The 18,409-nt window shown below is 40.5% G+C and overlaps 1 protein-coding gene across 1 annotated transcript in view; it reads left to right on the top strand.

Annotated features, from left to right (window-relative positions):
• The window catches only part of tmem131 (transmembrane protein 131), a 194,419-nt gene that overhangs the window by 62,178 nt on the left and 113,832 nt on the right, over nucleotides 1-18,409 (top strand). The window contains exon 4 of the mRNA XM_073044097.1: nucleotides 16,861-16,929. Coding sequence (XP_072900198.1) covers nucleotides 16,861-16,929 — 69 coding nt within the window. The remainder of the gene's footprint in view (nucleotides 1-16,860; nucleotides 16,930-18,409) is intronic.

The following is an 18,409-nucleotide window of genomic DNA, read 5'->3' as shown; positions in this document are numbered from 1 at the left end:
TTTGCTCTTGTGGTTTATCTTTAATACTTTATTAGTTAATTGTAACCATGCTGTATTGAAGTTAGTTTATAACTTATATGGCCAGTCTTATTTTTTTTATCTGATGAAGTTCATTAGTAAATGTTACCTGAGTTACCTGAGGAGGAGTATAGGAAACTGATACAGGACTTTGTGATATGGTGCAACTCAAACTACCTGCATCTCAATATCACCAAGACCAAGGAGATGGTGGTGGACTTTAGGAGATCTAGGCCTCATATGGAGCCAGTGATCATTAATGGAGAATGTGTGGAGCAGGTTAAGACCTACAAGTATCTGGGAGTACAGTTAGATGAGAAGCTTGACTGGACTGCCAACACAGATGCCTTGTGCAGGAAGGCACAGAGTCGAATGTACTTCCTAAGAAGGTTGGCGTCATTCAATGTCTGTAGTGAGATGCTGAAGATGTTCTATAGGTCAGTTGTGGAGAGCGCCCTCTTCTTTGTGGTGGCGTGTTGGGGAGGAAGCATTAAGAAGAGGGACGCCTCACGTCTTAATAAGCTGGTAAGGAAGGCGGGCTCTGTCGTGGGCAAAGTACTGGAGAGTTTAACATCGGTAGCTGAGCGAAGGGCGCTGAGTAGGCTACGGTCAATTATGGATAACTCTGAACATCCTCTACATAGCACCATCCAGAGACAGAGAAGCAGTTTCAGTGACAGGTTACTATCGATGCAATGCTCCTCAGACAGGATGAAGAGGTCAATACTCCCCAATGCCATTAGGCTTTACAATTCTACCGCCAGGACTTAAGAACTTTTTAAAAGCTATTATTAATGCTTTTTGAGATGGTGATTTAGATGCATATCATATTTTTTTACTGAGTTAAGTATTGTATGTAATTAGTTTTGCTACAACAAGTGTATGGGACATTGGAAAAAAAGTTGAATTTCCCCATGGGGATGAATAAAGTATCTATCTATCTATCTATCTATCTAAATGTAATTGCACAGCCTGTCCCTTGGTTGAGAACACCCAGCTAATTGACAACCCTACAGACAAGTACACTCCCATAATATTAAACTTGGAAGTCTGGCCTACATGAATGTGTTCATTCCTACAAACAGTAGAACCAGAGTTTTCCTCTCCACTTTTGCTAAATGTTTAAAATCTGTTTTATGTACCTTTGATGCCATTGATCACAATATTGGTTGATGTTACCATAGAATGAATTTTGTGTAGTTTTTAACTTGCGGAGAAAATAAATTTAAGGACATCATTGAAAATGGAATCTGTTCATTACCTGTGCAACCTATATCTACAGTTATCTAGGAAGTTCAAGTAGCTGGGCCTTACCTGCTGTAGGGATCAGTTGCTTAATCTGGAATGCATGGAAATGGTAGAGCCTCTAGAAGTTAATGGTGGTGGTGTTTTTATTTGTATGTGTAGGAGAGAACTGAAGGAGATTCCACCTTTCTGAGTATCTTATGTGACTTCAGATGCTTTCTGCAGCTGAGGGGAATAATTAGAATATATTGTATTAGAACTCAGACGAGTGGTAACCTATGAATGTCCTAGAAAGCATCACACACTAGTTTATCTGTCTTTATGAAGAAATGTGAGGAAGATAATTTGTGGAAATTTCATTAAGCCGGGTTGTGTTTTTCTTTTTGTAGAGTTATCTCACTTTCTATTTCTGCTTTCAGTGCTGCTATCTTTTTTGACTGCCTGATGAGGTAGTAATCAACACATACAAAAAGCTGAATGAACTCAGCAGGTCGGGCAGCATCCATTGAAACGAGCAGTTAACGTTTTGGGTCGAGACCCTTCGTCAGGACTAAAGAAGGAGGGGCAGGGGCCCTATAAAGAAGGTGGGGGGAGGGTGGAAAACCAATCAGAGGAAAGATCAAGGGGTGGGGGAGGGGAAGCAGGGAGGGGATAGGCAGGAGAGGTGAAGAAGGAATCTAAGGGGAAAGCACTATGGGTAGTAGAAGAAGGCAGAGTCATGAGAGGTGATAGGCAGCTAGAAGAGGAGACAGAGTGAAGGTGGGATGGGGGAAGGGGGAGGGAGGGAATTACCGGAAGTTGGAGAATTCGATGTTCATACCAAAGGGCTAGAGACTACCCAGACGGTATATGAGATATTGTTCCTCCTACCGAAGTTTGGCCTCATCATGGCAGTAGAGGAGGCCATATATGGACATATCCGAATGGGAATGTGAAGGAGAGTTGAAGTGAATGGCAACCAGGAGATCCTGTCTGTTGTGGCGGACGGAGTGTAGGTGCTCGCCGAAGCGGTCCCCCAATCTGCGTCGGGTCTCACCGATGTAGAGGAGGCCACACCGGGAGCACCAGATGCAATAGATTACCCCAACAGACTCACAAGTGAAGTGTTGCCTCACCTGGAAGGACTGTTTGGGGCCCTGAATGGTGGTAAGAGATGAGGTGTAGGGACAGGTGTAGCACTTACGCTTGCAGGGATAAGTGTCAGGTGGGAGATCTGTGGGGAGGGACGTGTGGACCAGGCAGTCGCGGAGGGAACGATCCCTGCGAAAAGTAGAGAGGGAAAGATGTCCTTAGTGGTGGGGTCCTGTTGAAGGTAGCAGAAGTTGCGGAGGATAATATGCTGGATCCAGAGGCTGGTTGGGTGATAGGTGAGGACAAGGGGAACACGGTTCCTGTTGTGATGACGGGAGGATGGGGTGAGGGCTGAAGTGCGGGAAATGGAGGAAATGCGGGTGAGGGCATCATTAATGACGGCAGTAGGGAAACCACAATTCTTAAATAAAGAGGACATTTGGGATGTCCTGGAACGAAAAGCCCCATCCTTGGAGGAACTGGGAATAGGGAATAGAATTTTGATGAGGTAGTAAATTGGATCAGACACTGGCTTCGCAGTTAAAGCCAGAAAGTGGTAGTAGATGCTAGTGGGAGAAGCCAGAATGTTATTTGATGTTGTCTCTGAGTGGAGGCCTGAGACTAATGGAGTGCTGCAGGGATTGGTGGTGGGTCCATTGTTGTTTATCATCCAAATCATCGATATAGATGACAGTGTAGTAAACAGTATCAGCAAATTCACGGATGCTACCAAGATCGAGGGTGTAGCGGACAATGAGGAAGACTTATCAGAGCTTACAGTGGGATCCAGAGCAGCTTGAAAAAGTGGGCTGAAAAACAGCAGATGGAATTTAATGCAGACAAGTGCAAGGTGTTGCAATTTGGGTGAACAAACCAGGGTATGACTTATGTGGTGAGTGGTGGGAGACTGAGGAGTGCAGTAGAGCAGAGAGATCTGGCAATATAGGTCCATAATTACTTGAAAATGTTGTCACTGGTAGATAGGGTCATGGAGAGCTTTTGGCACATCAGCATTCATAAATCAAGGCATTGAGTACAGAAGTTGGATTGTTATATTCAAGCTTTATAAGATGTTGGTGTGGTCTAATTTGGAGTTGTTTATGCAGTATTGGTCATTAACAGGAAAAATGTAAATAAGATTGAAAGAGTACAGAGAAAATTTACAAGAATGTTGCCAGGCCTTGAGGACCTGAGTTGTAGGGAAAGGTTGAATAGTTTAGGATTTCCTTCTACATTCTGGGGAATAATGAGGGGAGATTTGATGGAGGTCTACAAAATTGAGTGATGTAGATCAGGTAAATGCAAGCAGACTTTTTCCACTGAGTTGGGTGAGACTAGAACTGGAGCCTCTTGGCTTTTGAGCCTCTAGATCATTCCAGGCTACTTCTGATCTCCAACACCGCTTTAGTAAAGAGTTCACCAGACTATGCACTCGAGAACAGGAGACTTTAGCCCGTAGGAACTGTCAGTGTAGACATGCAGGCTTCCAGCATTTGTCAGTTAGATACAACACATGCCTTATGGAGACTTCTTTGTTAAGCTCTTGCTGGATAGTCTCCTAAAGGAAATCAATAAAGCACATACTCCTGTACACATTGTTCTTCATTAGTCTTTCCAGGTTCTCTTGACCTCCTATGGTGCACTGTCTTCTTCCCCTCCCACAGTATTCATTCTTTAGCAGCACTCCCCTATTGCTTGTGTAGTGCTCTATCCCTTAACAACTTAGTCAAACAATTGCTGTTGTGTTAATTGTAATTTGTATTTGTGGTTCATGCTGTCTTCTGCTGTTTGTGAAAGTAGCACAGAGTAACCACAGTGCTCTTTTAATACCAACCTGGGCACAAATCAATTGAAATCTATTTCTTTACTTTAATTGGCATTCATGTCCATTAATTATTCCTTTCTGGCTTTCGTTGTTACTAATTTAATTGCTTTCCACGCCCTATCCAAGTCAATTTTCTCTCCCATGTTGTGGCAAATACTGTGATGTAAACATCATCTTACAACTCTGGCCACAAGCTGGAATTTATAAACTGTGGAAATGCATGTATTTAAAGTTAATATCTCAGTTTGCCAAAGCTGGAATCTTTGTATGCTTTGAAAAGGGCTGAGGATTGAGGGGATTTGCGAATCTATTAGGCAGATTTGGAGAAAGAAGCCATGGCAGAAGGAAGGGGGAAAATAAAGAAAGTCTGTGCAGAAATATGTCAGCAAGCATTGGTGTGGTCTGAAGTCAGCTATTAATATTAACTAATCATGAGTGTGATTGTCACCAGAACTCTTAGCTTTAAAATTCCAATCTGGTGTAATCTTTCTTTAAAATCACTCTAGAAAAGCACTTGATCATTTGTCCTGATGTTTTATTCACTAACTTTATATAACATTATATTGTTCCTTCAGAGTGCCATGGCACACTTTAAAGCAGTGGTCCCCAACTGCGGGTCCATAGCCCGGTGGTTGGGGACCGCTGCTTTAAAGGATGTTAGATTCGTACAAGGTGTTGTCACATTAAAAGAATTCAATTTAAAAACAGATAATTACTTAAGGCAGACCATGATGTAATACAGCAAACAAATCTTTCTTGAAAAATATTGTGAAAAATTAAAGACAATTTCTGATTAGTTAAAGAATAGCTGTTACCTTGGCTTAAATAAGCTGCTGTATTAATCATAGAAGATTAAATTATTGCTGAAGCAACAATCATACAGACTGGCCTTTGTTTGCAATTTATCACGGTGAATCATGGTGTGACCACGATAACCCCATACAAAATATTTGTAGGTTGATTAGTCATTTGAAATACTGGACTGGGGATTGTTTAAAAAAACACTTTAATCTGCAGACTATTGTCTAATCCACTTTCACTTTTTGCTGCAAAATTCTTAAAATTACTTGACTTGGTTCCTTATGGGAAGTTTTCCCGTAACAGCATTATTTGCAGTTTTGAATTATTCAGATAACATTGAATCCAGTGTACTGGGTGATATTTTCTGTCACGATAGCTGCCCAGCCACCACCACCTGTTTCTCATACCGCACCAAGCTGGTCCTGCTGGTCTGGATGTCCTTGTTTGGGGATGATCCTGAAAACTGCTGTTATGCTGGGAAATTGCAGAAAAATTTAGATTGTTGCTTCCACAGTCCTCTATGTGTTTAATTGTTGTTGCCTGGCAATTTGCCTGTGGTCCAAGTGTGCAGTCTGGGGTTTGATTTTTATTTTATTTGAGTTTCCATTCCTTAGATTCATCCAGAAAAGTCTCAGTTTGGACTGTGGCTTCCTGATCTGGATGTATAACTTTAACTCAATAATTGAAATACAGGTCGACCTTCACTAATCCGACTACCTGTAATCCGGTTCCTTCGATAATCTGGCACTGATTGCAAATTTTCCGCACAACTGTAATTTCAAATTTCCCGGGCCACCATACCAATCTGCTGCGCATTGTTTTGGTTGCGCTAGATCTGTTCACGTGTTGGCACACTCTTGTAAGCACAGACAGGCGATTTTTGCTTGTTTTCCTGCATTTATTAATATCATTTGCATTAGGGGCAGCTGCCCCTAATGCATGAAAACAAGATCAGGATGGGAAATAGTTTCTTCCTTCAGACCATTAAGCTTTTTAACTCTCTGTTGCATCACATTCACAGTGCCACTGGTTAATCTGTTCTGTCCCCTATAATATTTAATGTATACCCTTGGTCTGTTTATTTATGTGTAATCCATCTGTAGATTTCGTCCTTGCTTTCGTAAGTTGTTGTGTTATGTATGCTACAGTGATTTACACCCTGGTTCAGGAAAATGTCTCATTTGATGGTATGCGTGTATATAGTTAAATGACAATAAACTTGGCTTGATTAGATACGGATGGTAGTGATAAATATCTTTCAATAAATTGAGAATCAGTCTGAGGGGCTGAGTGTGACCTGTTACATTCTGTAATTTCTGTTTTGATGATCAAAGTGGTATTTTTAAAATAGTTGCGAATTATGTGCAGATCAGCTGACAAGATTCATAAAATGTCATCTTTAAGGTTGCAATTAGGGCAATCACTGGTAATTTTAAAGCATAGTTTCATTGAGAGGAATTGTCAGACAGGATTTTGCTGATAATCCCAGCTGTTACTGAGATAAAAACACAAAATGCTGGCAGAACTCAGCAGGCCAGACAGCATCTATGGGAGGAGGTAGTGACGATGTTTCGGGTCGGCCCGAAACGTATTCACTACCTCCTCCCATAAATGCTGTCTGGCCTGCTGAGTTCTGCCAGCATTTTGTGTTTTTATTTATTTCCAGCATCTGCAGATTCACTCGTGTTACTGAGATAAATTTGTAGGAAAATAGTTTAATTTAAAACTGTCAAATGGGATGTTGTATTTGAAATGTTTCTCGGCACTATTTGAATTAATTGTGTAAAGAAAGTTGGTGATCATCATTAACCTGATCACTAAACAAAGTTCATTGGATGAACTATGCTATACTTGGTGTTCTGGTGTTTGAATTTTATTTCAATTTTACTGCACATATTCAGTTACAAATTTTCTTTGCTTCTGTAAAATGAGCACAATATTTGTATTTTAAATAAATTGATTTATATTTTAAGGTGGAGAATAGTAGGTGCATTGACATAGTTTGAATTCTTTCCCCAAATGTATCTGAGGTTGTGCTAAAGATATTCTTAGCTTTGAAAATACTTTTTGATACTAGTTTGCAGTGACCATGCTAACAAGGTTCCTGCAGAGCACCTGTTTTATGCACATAGATAAATGGAAACTAAAGAAAGTTGCTTTTTAATTCACTGCAAGTGTTAAGTTATTTATGTTTGTAATTTACAGTTTTGACACTAGTTACAGATGTCCTTTTTGGGAAGTAGTGAAAGTTTGAATGTGTTGTGTGTGTGTATTGAAAATAGTTCCGTTTTTTAAGCCATCGAATTGTTGCCTGCTGCATTTTGAATTGATGGAAATTTGAAATGAGTAAAGAGAAACGTGTTGAAATTACAGCTAAATCTCAAGAGACAGGAACTGCTGCAAGCAAATTAATCTTTATGCATTTTTTAATTGGAGTGCATAGTCTTAAAACCCATGATCATCTTCATCTTTACTACAATAACTGCAGCTGAAGCTCAAGCAGCTCGTTCAGATTTTGTCATTTTGACATTGTGATCTTCCCAAAACCTAAAATACCATTTTCTGTAGTTTTCTTTTCTCATATTTGGCTAGAAGTTATTTACAAGCCTACCTCCTGCTGCATTGAGCTGATTTCCTCAAACTGTTGACCATTGAATTTCAATATCTGGCACTCGATTTACTTTATGTTAACTGTTCATTCTCTTTTTAAACTGTTATATACTTATGTCCACGTATTACTTCAGCCTTGAAACTCAAGAATTTTGAATATGTACATTCTGGTCATAACCATTCGTAGCCTAAAATTACACTTTTTTTGGAGGAAGCTAAGGAGCTGATATTCATATTTAACAAAGAATGAACTGCTGGACCATTCTGTCAAGATACTGTAACCCCTCTGATGCTTCTGCACTCTTGGCTATTACCCCTCCAAGGAATAATTCTTGAGCCCCTTTTATTCCTTGTCCTGCATTTGGCGACATCTGAAAAATCCCAGTTTCTACAGGTAACTTTAATGCTCCCAGCTCTCTTTCATCATTACCTCCCTTGATCCTGTCTTTAGTTTATAAATGATCAATCTTGTCCATTAATGAGTAGTACTTTTATCCGGATTGTCAAAGCCATTGTCATCATTGCAGTCATGAATTTTTGTAACAAACCACGAACTTTATCCTGCTTCTTAATGGATGTTGAAATAGATCATTGTTAATCCCAAGGTAAACTTAACAAAGGCACAGATATGCCATGATAGTACTATACTTCCACTTTCCTAACATGATACAGTACCTCTTCTGCCTGCCTCAATTGTTCTAAGTATGTGTCTGTCACTTAGACATACTGGTACTGCTTTCGGTTTGGATTGGTTCTATCCTCTATTAACATTCAAAACTGTCATTCCTTGCAGTGGCCTGCTCAGCCATCACCACACTCTGGTTGATATGTATTTGCTGTCAGAAAAAGCTCTTATTGTAAAATCACTGCTCTGTATTCTCATCCTTGCCTGTAAAACTGACCAAGGTATAGAGTCATCGAACACTACAGTACAGAAACAGGCCCTCCGTCCATCTAATCTGTGCCAAACTATGCACCGACCTAGTCCCATCAACCTTCACCTGTACCATACCCCTCTAATCCTCCCATCTGAGAACCTGTCTAAATTTCTCTTCAATGTTGTAATCGAACCCATATCCACCGACAGCTCATTGTGCACTCACCACCCATTGAGTGAAGAAGTTCCATTTCGCATTCTGCTTAAACATTTCATCTTCATCCTTACCCCAAGGTTTCCTGGTAATAGGTTATCTATGTTAAGCATAAAATAATAAAAAAGGCTAAAGTTATGAACCATCAAAGGGTATACATGTTCTTCAAAGTACAGGCAATCCCCGGCTTACGTACGAGTTCCGTTCCTGAGTCTGGCTTTAAGTCGGATTTGTACGTAGTCGGAACAAGTACATCCGGTATTATTTAGCGTCAGTTAGTCAAATGTTTGTCTTAGTATATAGCATATATTTTACCTTTCTATGCATATAAAACACAAGAAACGTATGTATTCCAATAATTAAACCACTGCATTGCTTAGTAATAATTGTAGCTTTCATCGGGGCAGGGCCTTTCACATGCTCCATTATTCTCACTTTATCCATTATCCTTTAAAATTGTTCCTATCGTTGACCGACTGTAGCCTAACGCTTTTCCAATGACCGATGGCGTTTCACATCTTTCCAAACGCTTTATTATTTCCACTTTATTTTCAATTGCGATTACTTCCCGTCAATGGAACAGAAACACTGTGGGCAGCGGGTCCTGACCTGCGCCGTCTCCTGAGGTCCGCTGGGTCCTAAGGACCACCGCACTGAATTCCCTGGGTCCTAAACTTCACTGCACTGAGACAGGCTAAATGGGACAAGAGGGGGCTGTGCTGCGTTTGGGTATTTGATCCTCCACAATATTCCGCATGGGAATTTAAACTGGAGGTGGCAGTGTTTTTTTTTTAACGAGGTCGAGTTGCGAGCTCGACATCAACCCGGCACGGATGATACGGGAGTCACTGGATCGACATCAACTCAGCACGGGAGCAGTCTGTCATTAGATCGAACTTGGAAACCTCCGTTTTCCACCCGGCGCTGATCTCACGGTGCCACCAGCCAACCAGAACAGGGGGCGGGGTCAGGGTGAATCTTACTAAGAAAAATTTAAGCCAAATACAAAGTTAAACACTCAACAGTGTCAACAGCAATGACTTAAAATGGCGGACAGCGTCACAATCTGACTTAAAATGGCGGACGGTGTTCTCCTTCCTCGGTTCGTAAGTACGAGTTGTCCGTAAGTCGGACGTTCGTAACTCGGGGACTACCTGTATTCATAAGATTATGTCATAGTTTGGCAGATTAGTAGGTATACCTATGTGAGTTTAAACTATTCTTTTAATCGTCACCTTTAAACAAGTAAAATAATGTAAATTATGGTAAGGCATGTTAGTATGAATAACATGACTGATAATATTGAGTAACCCCAGCTTCTAAGACTTGAATGAATCCAGTCAAAGAAATCCCATCCATCAGATTGATGTATTTTAGCTGCTTTATGAATGATAAGCCAAAAATAGTTCTGTCTTCAGACTCAGCAGGTATGTAAGTACAACACTCCTTGCATATAACTGCACATAATTTCCCCTCTCTCCTGCTCCCTCCCCCAAATGCAAAGCGAAGATCTAATGCCATACAGTTTTGTAGAACCATCTTGTGCATGGCAACCATTTCTGTTGTTAATTTTCCCAAGGCTTCAGTACTCCTTGCAACACCATAAAATGATCTCCTTCTGAAATGTCAGATTTACTTCTAGATTCGGGAGGTAAAGGTAAAGTGTGTTTATGTCTCATGGCCCAGGAAAAATATTCCCCAAATAACAAGATCCTAGTCAGTTACGTGGAAGAGATATAGACTCCACTTCCACACAAAGTACATATTGTTCCATGAATTTAGACTATTTCTTACTGCTTGATAGGAATTGTAATATTTTTCTGAAATGTTGGCACTCTTACCCCATTTAGGACAACCTAGAGTGTAATTGCATGAGCTATTCCTACTGGAATAGTACCTACTGAGCTCAAGCAAAAGGTAGCTTTTATAACGAACACATGAAAAGATTTAATAGCTTTGTCATGACTATTAGGTGTGGATATATCCCAGGATGAGACATGAAGAAGATCAGATATGATATTCCCTAAATAATACTGGTCATATTTACATCAAATATCCATTTTAAGATGTTATGTAAAGGGTAGCATGATTAGTGTCCATTTATCTCCTTTGAGAATAATGAATCATAGGCATAATGTCAACATTGCCATTGCTGGAATGTTTAATAGAGGGCACATGTTGTTCTGATTGTACAGGAATGCTTAGCGTTGGTGAATATTTTGAAGTGTGCTGTACATATTGACATACCCAACTGCTAGAGTTACTAACAGCATCAGCAAATTCATGTGATACTGGCAAGTATACATGATGAGTCTTCTCAACTGGCACAATGTGGTAGGGAAAATTGGCAAAAATGTAACAACAAATAATATTTGAATAAACTTGATGTCTGGTAGTTGTCGACTTGCTTGAAGTCTTCTAGCTGGTTAGTGATTTGTTTACTGTAGCCCAGCCATGCAGGCACTATGGCCAAGAGGTTGCTAGCACATTAATCACAATGCTTGTTGACCTTGTCGGGTACCACATTAGCTCACTTGCAGCAGTTGGCATGTATCCATTTAATTTAACCATCATATTTTTAATTAACAGCATTTTATAAGGACATCCATCCAGCTCCTAATGGACCCTTATGTGGTTTCATAATCAGGACCTATTCACCAGGAATTGCTGTCCTCTTCCTGTTGGTTCACTCCAAGCACCAGAAGTCTGTTGAGAAACAGACTAGACAGCTCGAGTTAATTTCACACAATAGTTGACTAAGCTGTCTGCCGTAATGTGTATATCAGCCTCTCTGAAATTGAGAGCTCCTGGCAGGTTACCACCTCGAATGGACTTAGTTCAGTGTTCTTGTTTGAAGTTGCTCTGATGCTACATAGGACCATAGGATGAGCTGTAGACCATTATACGCCACCTTGATACTTGGACAATTGTTGTTTGATGGTTCCGTTCATTCATTTGACTTGTCCTGATGACTAGTGATGTGGGCAACGAAAAGACTATTTAATGTTTATCAGCCGACATAATTCCTGACAAACACTCCCAGTGAAATGTGTTCTTTGGTAAGAGTGGATGGAATATAATCCTTGATTTGAGTTTTTGCTGTGTGTGGCTGTGGCTTTCATTGCTGGAAACGCTTCCACGCATCTTATGTCTGAGTATTCTTGACAATTCGGTAAAGGATCATAGTACACTAAGTGTGAAAATGGACCAGGTGGGGCAGGAACACTTAATTGTGGTAGCTTTTCTGCTGCTTCAGGTTTCTTTTTCTGGCAAGTCATGCATCTTTCAAATATTTGTTGAGTTTGTCCCCGGAACTTTGGATTCTACCACCACTGGGAGCATCTGTCGATCAACTTTTACACTCCAATGTGTCCTAGTGTATTTGCAGAATTCAACTTTGTTTCCGTAATTCCAGTGGTTTAGTTCACTGTATATGTTCGTGTTACTACTTTTACTCCTTCCCATGCTGCCTTTTTTGCAATTTCATCTATAAATGCATTTTCATGGCTTTACATTGTAGTCATTTTGGAGTGGCTCTTACATTTTAATACAACTTTTGATGGCAGTTGTATGATATCCATAAGATATTGTGCTAGGTTGGCCATTTTTGATTGTTTTCTACAGCCATAAGAAATCTTCCTTGTTTCCATAAGTTTCCAAAATCATGAAGAACTCCAAAACCGTATTGAGAGCCTGTGTAGACTTTAGCTGATCTTCTGCCAATTTGTAGGCTTCAATCCAAGCTTTCATTTCTGCCTGTTGCACAGAGGTACCAGATGGCATGCTTCCTTATGCATCTCAGTTACAGAAACAGCCATTCGAATTCCCCTCTCAATCATTGAGGAGCATCAACGTACATCAGTGTACAGAATCAGAATGTTGATAGAGTAAGGACCAACAGGACACTGTTGGTCTCCATATTCTTGACTGTTATCATGTGTTTCTCGTTAACATACCAGATAAATGGTTTACCTGTATCAGGGACTCTTAATGATAGATAGATAGATACTTTATTCATCCCCATGGGGAAATTCAGCTTTTTTTTCCAATGTCCCATACACTTGTTGTAGCAAAACTAATTACATACAATACTTAACTCAGTAAAAAATATGATATGCATCTAAATCACTATCTCAAAAAGCATTAATAATAGCTTTTAAAAAGTTCTTAAGTCCTGGCGGTAGAATTGTAAAGCCTAATGGCATTGGGGAGTATTGACCTCTTCATCCTGTCTGAGGAGCATTGCATCGATAGTAACCTGTCGCTGAAACTGCTTCTCTGTCTCTGGATGGTGCTATGTAGAGGATGTTCAGAGTTTTCCATAATTGACCGTAGCCTACTCAGCGCCCTTTGCTCAGCTACCGATGTTAAACTCTCCAGTACTTTGCCCACGACAGAGCCCGCCTTCCTTACCAGCTTATTAAGACGTGAGGCGTCCCTCTTCTTAATGCTTCCTCCCCAACACGCCACCACGAAGAAGAGGGCGCTCTCCACAACTGACCTATAGAACATCTTCAGCATCTCACTACAGACATTGAATGACGCCAACCTTCTAAGGAAGTACAGTCGACTCTGTGCCTTCCTGCACAAGGCATCTGTGTTGGCAGTCCAGTCTAGCTTCTCGTCTAACTGTACTCCCAGATACTTGTAGGTCTTAACCTGCTCCACACATTCTCCATTAATGATCACTGGCTCCATATGAGGCCTAGATCTCCTAAAGTCCACCACCATCTCCTTGGTCTTGGTGATATTGAGACGCAGGTAGTTTGAGTTGCACCATATCACAAAGTCCTGTATCAGTTTCCTATACTCCTCCTCCTGTCCATTCCTGACACACCCCACTATGGCCGTGTCATCAGCGAACTTCTGCACATGGCAGAACTCCGAGTTATATTGGAAGTCTGATGTGTACAGGGTGAACAGGACCGGAGAGAGCACGGTCCCCTGCGGTGCTCCTGTGCTGCTGACCACCGTGTCAGACCTACAGTCTCCCAACCGCACATACTGAGGTCTATCTGTCAAGTAGTCCACTATCCAATCCACCATGTGAGAGTCTACTCCCATCTCCGTTAGTTTGTGCCTTAAGATCTTGGGCTGGATGGTGTTAAAGGCACTAGAGAAGTCCAGGAATGTAATCCTCACAGCACCACTGACCCCATCTAGGTGAGAGAGGGATTTGTGCAGCAAATACGTGATAGCATCCTCCACTCCCACCTTCTCCTTATACGCAAACTGAAGAGGATCCCGGGCGTGCCTGGTTTGTGGCCTCAGATTCTGTATTATCAGCCGCTCCTTTTGCAGTCCACCTTTTAAAGTTTGAAACACTTTCAGTTGTTCTTCATTAAGAGTCACAGAGTCATCTGAGCACTCACTCAGCAGATTGTTGAGTGGTTGAGCAATTTCAGCAAATGCATTGACCCATACTGTGTTGCAGTTACACAAACCCAGAAATGACAGGAGTTGCTGAACTATTGTTAAAAGCTTTGCTGACCTAACGGCTTTTGCATAATCTGCAGTAATTTCCCATTTACCTTGGGAAATTTTCTGTCCAAGTAAATTACTTCCTCATGTTACACTTGTGCCTTGGCTAGGGTTGCTTTGTGGCTTTTGGAGAATAGCTAAGCAAATAAAGAACATCATGTTCATGCTGGTCTGCAGCTTGGAGGGCATCATCCACATTGTATGATGTTGCTGGTAGGTCTATCAGGTGTTGTCTCACAGCCATGCGGTGTAATGGGACTGTTGTTAAATTCTTGTGGTAGCCTCGTCCACTGGTGTTGCTGACTATCAGATGTAAAAGCCAACCACAGTTGGCATTCAGGCACCAGTAGTACAGACCACAATCCATTAGACATAACAATAACTGGAAACCACTCCAGGGCATTGAAAATAGTTGATGGATCTGCCACTAGCTTGTCAATACGGTTTCATCTTCAATCTTGTGTGCCTTTGTTCCCTTGGTCTTTATTGGAGCAACATGTGAGTGACATTGCTGTCAATCTTATTGTTCCATTACTGCTATTCTACTTGAGTCCTTGGGGGCTGCTATAGAGTCTATGTCACCTCCATCCTGTAATTCTTCAGCGTTCAGATGGTGTCGCTGTCTCAGGGAACTGTCCAACGTAGGTTGTAATTCTCTGGAGCTTTTGAGGACTGTTTGATCTGGGCTACAATTCCTTGGGTGGCACTTCAGAAGTGAGTGTTTCCCAGGGCAAGCACTGGCAGGAGAGTCACTGGCAGGACTGCCCACTTGAAGTCATGTTTGCGGTTTTCCATTTTGTTTTTGCTTTTGAGCTCTGCACATACACTTCAATTGAGTTACTGCGTTGTTCTTTCGCTTATTCAGTTAATGCAAGGATTTGGTCTTGAGACATCTTACCGTCTCAGTCATGCTTTTTTTTTATAGTTTATCATAAGTTTCACATTTCCTTTGATTAGTAAAAGACTTTATTCACCCCGTTAACTCATTCAGTTATTCGCACATTCAATTAAAGCAACCACACGGTCTTACCTCTAAACCAGTAGCAGTCATTTCTGGATCTTAATACATGCCCCCTTATTCTTAATAAGCTTAACATTCGTATATTTCATCTGGATTTTCTCAGTAATTTGATCAAACTTAAATGTTTCATTTTGGTAAGAGTGCTTCGTCAGTTTCACAACTTTGACCATTATTTTGATTCAATCTTAATTCTTATGTATTTTTGCTGCACTGATCGCGATCTCAAAGTATTATAGATTGTAACCAAATAAATTGATCCAGCAACTGAGTATATAACAACCAAATAGATTATACAACCGATATTTTTACTGGGTACCAATAAAGATCACCATGCAACCAAAATGGATTGTAACTGATTAGGTTATAACTTAATAGATTTCAATCAATATTTTCAGAGGTATTTTTCTTTTTAAATAGCAGAACAGCTGCCTTAATCTTAATTTCCATTTGATATTGAAGGCAGAACTTGTGTTTCTCTCAGACAGCAGAGGAATTTCTTAGTCCTTTTGTATAGGTGCCGAAAATTCCTACTTTGGCTTCGATTATTCCAAATCCTAACGTTATAATCCTGCCAACTACACCATTTGTTGGATTCTGTTGTTTTTGATCCAAGGTTCTTTCAGAAGTTGGGAAAGATATTACAATTCTACAAAGCTCCTGTCAAGCAATAAGAAATGGTCTAAGTTCATGGAACAATATGTACTTTGTATGGAAATGGAGTCTAGATAGATAGATAGATAGATACTTTATTCATCCCCATGGGGAAATTCAACTTTTTTCCAATGTCCCATACACTTGTTGTAGCAAAACTAATTACATACAATACTTAACTCAATAAAAAATATGATATGCTAAAATGATAAAAAATAATATGATATCACTATCTCAAAAAGCATTAATAATAGCTTTTAAAAAGTTCTTAAGTCCTGGCGGTAGAATTGTAAAGCCTAATGGCATTGGGGAGTATTGACCTCTTCATCCTGTCTGAGGAGCATTGCATCGATAGTAACCTGTCGCTGAAACTGCTTCTCTGTCTCTGGATGTAGAGGATGTTCAGAGTTATCCATAATTGACCGTAGCCTACTCAGCGCCCATCTTCTTCCCCCATCTTATCCCCCATCTTCTCTCCCCCTCCTTTCAAGTCCCAGTGGTCTTGGCCAAAACATCGACTCTTTACTCAATTCCATAGCTGCTGTCCGTCTGACCTGCTGAATTAGTCCAGCATTTGTTTATTGCTCTGAATTTCCAGCATCTACAGAACCTTCTGTGATTATAATCTACCAGTATAACTTCTTTATGTGGAAACAAACTTAAGTAGCCAGTCAGAAAGCCTATCCTGTCATCAGAAGAATGTGCAAACTCCCCTCAAGCAGCGTTCAAGATTATAATTGAACTTGGGTCCCTGGAGCTGGGAGTTTTAATTTTGGTTATATCATCACTGAGAAGAGGAGGGTTCATTGGTATCTTTTATTGTTTGGCAAAGATGAGGAAGAAATGTGCTGAAGTCAAAGTCACAGGATTTGCCAAACCAGTTGAACGTGTTCTTCAAAACTGTAAAATTGACTGATGTGTAACCTGGGTGCTATTTATATCAGGAGATAAAAGCTAAGGATAGGAAATGCATACAGTATTTTGAGAAGTGCAGACATGTATGTTACAATGTTGTTGCTACTACAGAAGCTTTCTCTCTTTTGCAGTTCCTCCATTCATCGACGTAATTGCAGACCTATCCGGTTTGAACCACCAATGTTGGATTTCCACGAGCAGTAAGTTGACCTTTTTTTTGTATTATTCACCATTTTATTTTTAAGATCAAGCAGGTGTCATAAATCTGGTTGGTTAGTAAAGCTAACTGATATTTTCTTTTCAAAGTAAGATCCAGCACAGATTTGTTTGTTTGAGGGCACTTGAACAGTACAATAGTTTGTTGTGAGTTGTGAGCCGTTCCGTAGTTCTATTCAAAACTACAGCACGTCAAGGATACTGGTCGCTCGAAACCCGAGTGTTATTAACAGCCATGCAGCATGAAAGTTATTGATTGTAAGTGGCTTAAATTGCACTGCTACTGAGACCTCCGTCAGTCAGGGTAAACCATGAATATTGTTTCCTAGCTGTCTAGATACACAAGCCTGAGCAGTACGATATGGAGACCAATCTGTTGCCCATGTAGCAGGCTCCCCCTCTCCACGCATCTAATGAATCCAAAAGAACAGTAGAGATTGATACAGTTTGGCACCAGCAGCGTTGCAGGAGTTGCCAGTCAACATTGAACTCAATGTAGAACTGCCTTAGGGACTCCAGCTCTAGAGTTTTCCCTTGGAGTTTACTCCTGAAGCCTTCCCCATGAGTGGGTATAGCTGTGTGAAACGACTGGTTTTAAGGTGCCAGTAACCCGCCATTGCCCCTTCAACTGTCAGTAGAACAGATTCCGCTGGGCTTACTAGCTAAGCCACATATGAAGGCCAGGAGCTGGACTTAGTTGTCAGAGGCTATTGAGGCACATGCCATTGGGAGCATTTAATAGGTAGATGGAGCTTGTTGCCGTTACCACCCCTCGGCTATAACACCTTTAATTACACAAAGTTACACTAATGTGGGGAAAATGTACACTTGACTAGCTTCTTGCATTTTTTTGGGATAAATTCATGAATACTGAAGCTATTCAAAGTAGCAATTAATAAGGCAAAAACTGTTTGCAACAAAGCTGTTGTGTCCTAGCCAGAGCTGTATCAGAGATGATGTTTCGAGTCGAAACCTGCCACTTATAACAATTCTCAATCTGTAAAATATTGAGTTGCAATAATAATAAGCTGCAAATGTAGATACTGAAGTGTAGATAATGTTTCATCAGATGTATGCATTTGCAGTCATTGTCAGAGCTCAATTGTACATTGTTTAAATGTTTTGGCCTACTTCAAGCATGTAAATTGCAGTGTGAACCACTGAGGGACTGCTGACATTGTCAAAAGAGCTGCCTTCCACATAAATGAACACAAGGACCAGTATTTATATGGAATCTTCAATAACCATGGAACACATTGGAACCATGTACATGATAAAATTGTTTTTCTGTTGTAGAAAATGCAATAACCAGTTTATGCACAGTATCTAATAAAAGAATATACATTTTAGAAGCATGATGCTTTTTGCTTCCTGGATGATTTTTAAAAAAATTATTATTTGTAGAGTTGTTACTTCACTTCCCCATTACAACATTGTGCAGCCGAAGTACAGTGAATTTGGATT

Source organism: Hemitrygon akajei, chromosome 4 (genome assembly GCF_048418815.1).
Source record: "Hemitrygon akajei chromosome 4, sHemAka1.3, whole genome shotgun sequence".
In the NCBI taxonomy this organism is placed as follows: domain Eukaryota; kingdom Metazoa; phylum Chordata; class Chondrichthyes; order Myliobatiformes; family Dasyatidae; genus Hemitrygon; species Hemitrygon akajei.
The sequence above is the reverse complement of the archived record's forward strand: the minus strand, read 5'-3'. Positions and strand labels throughout refer to the sequence as shown.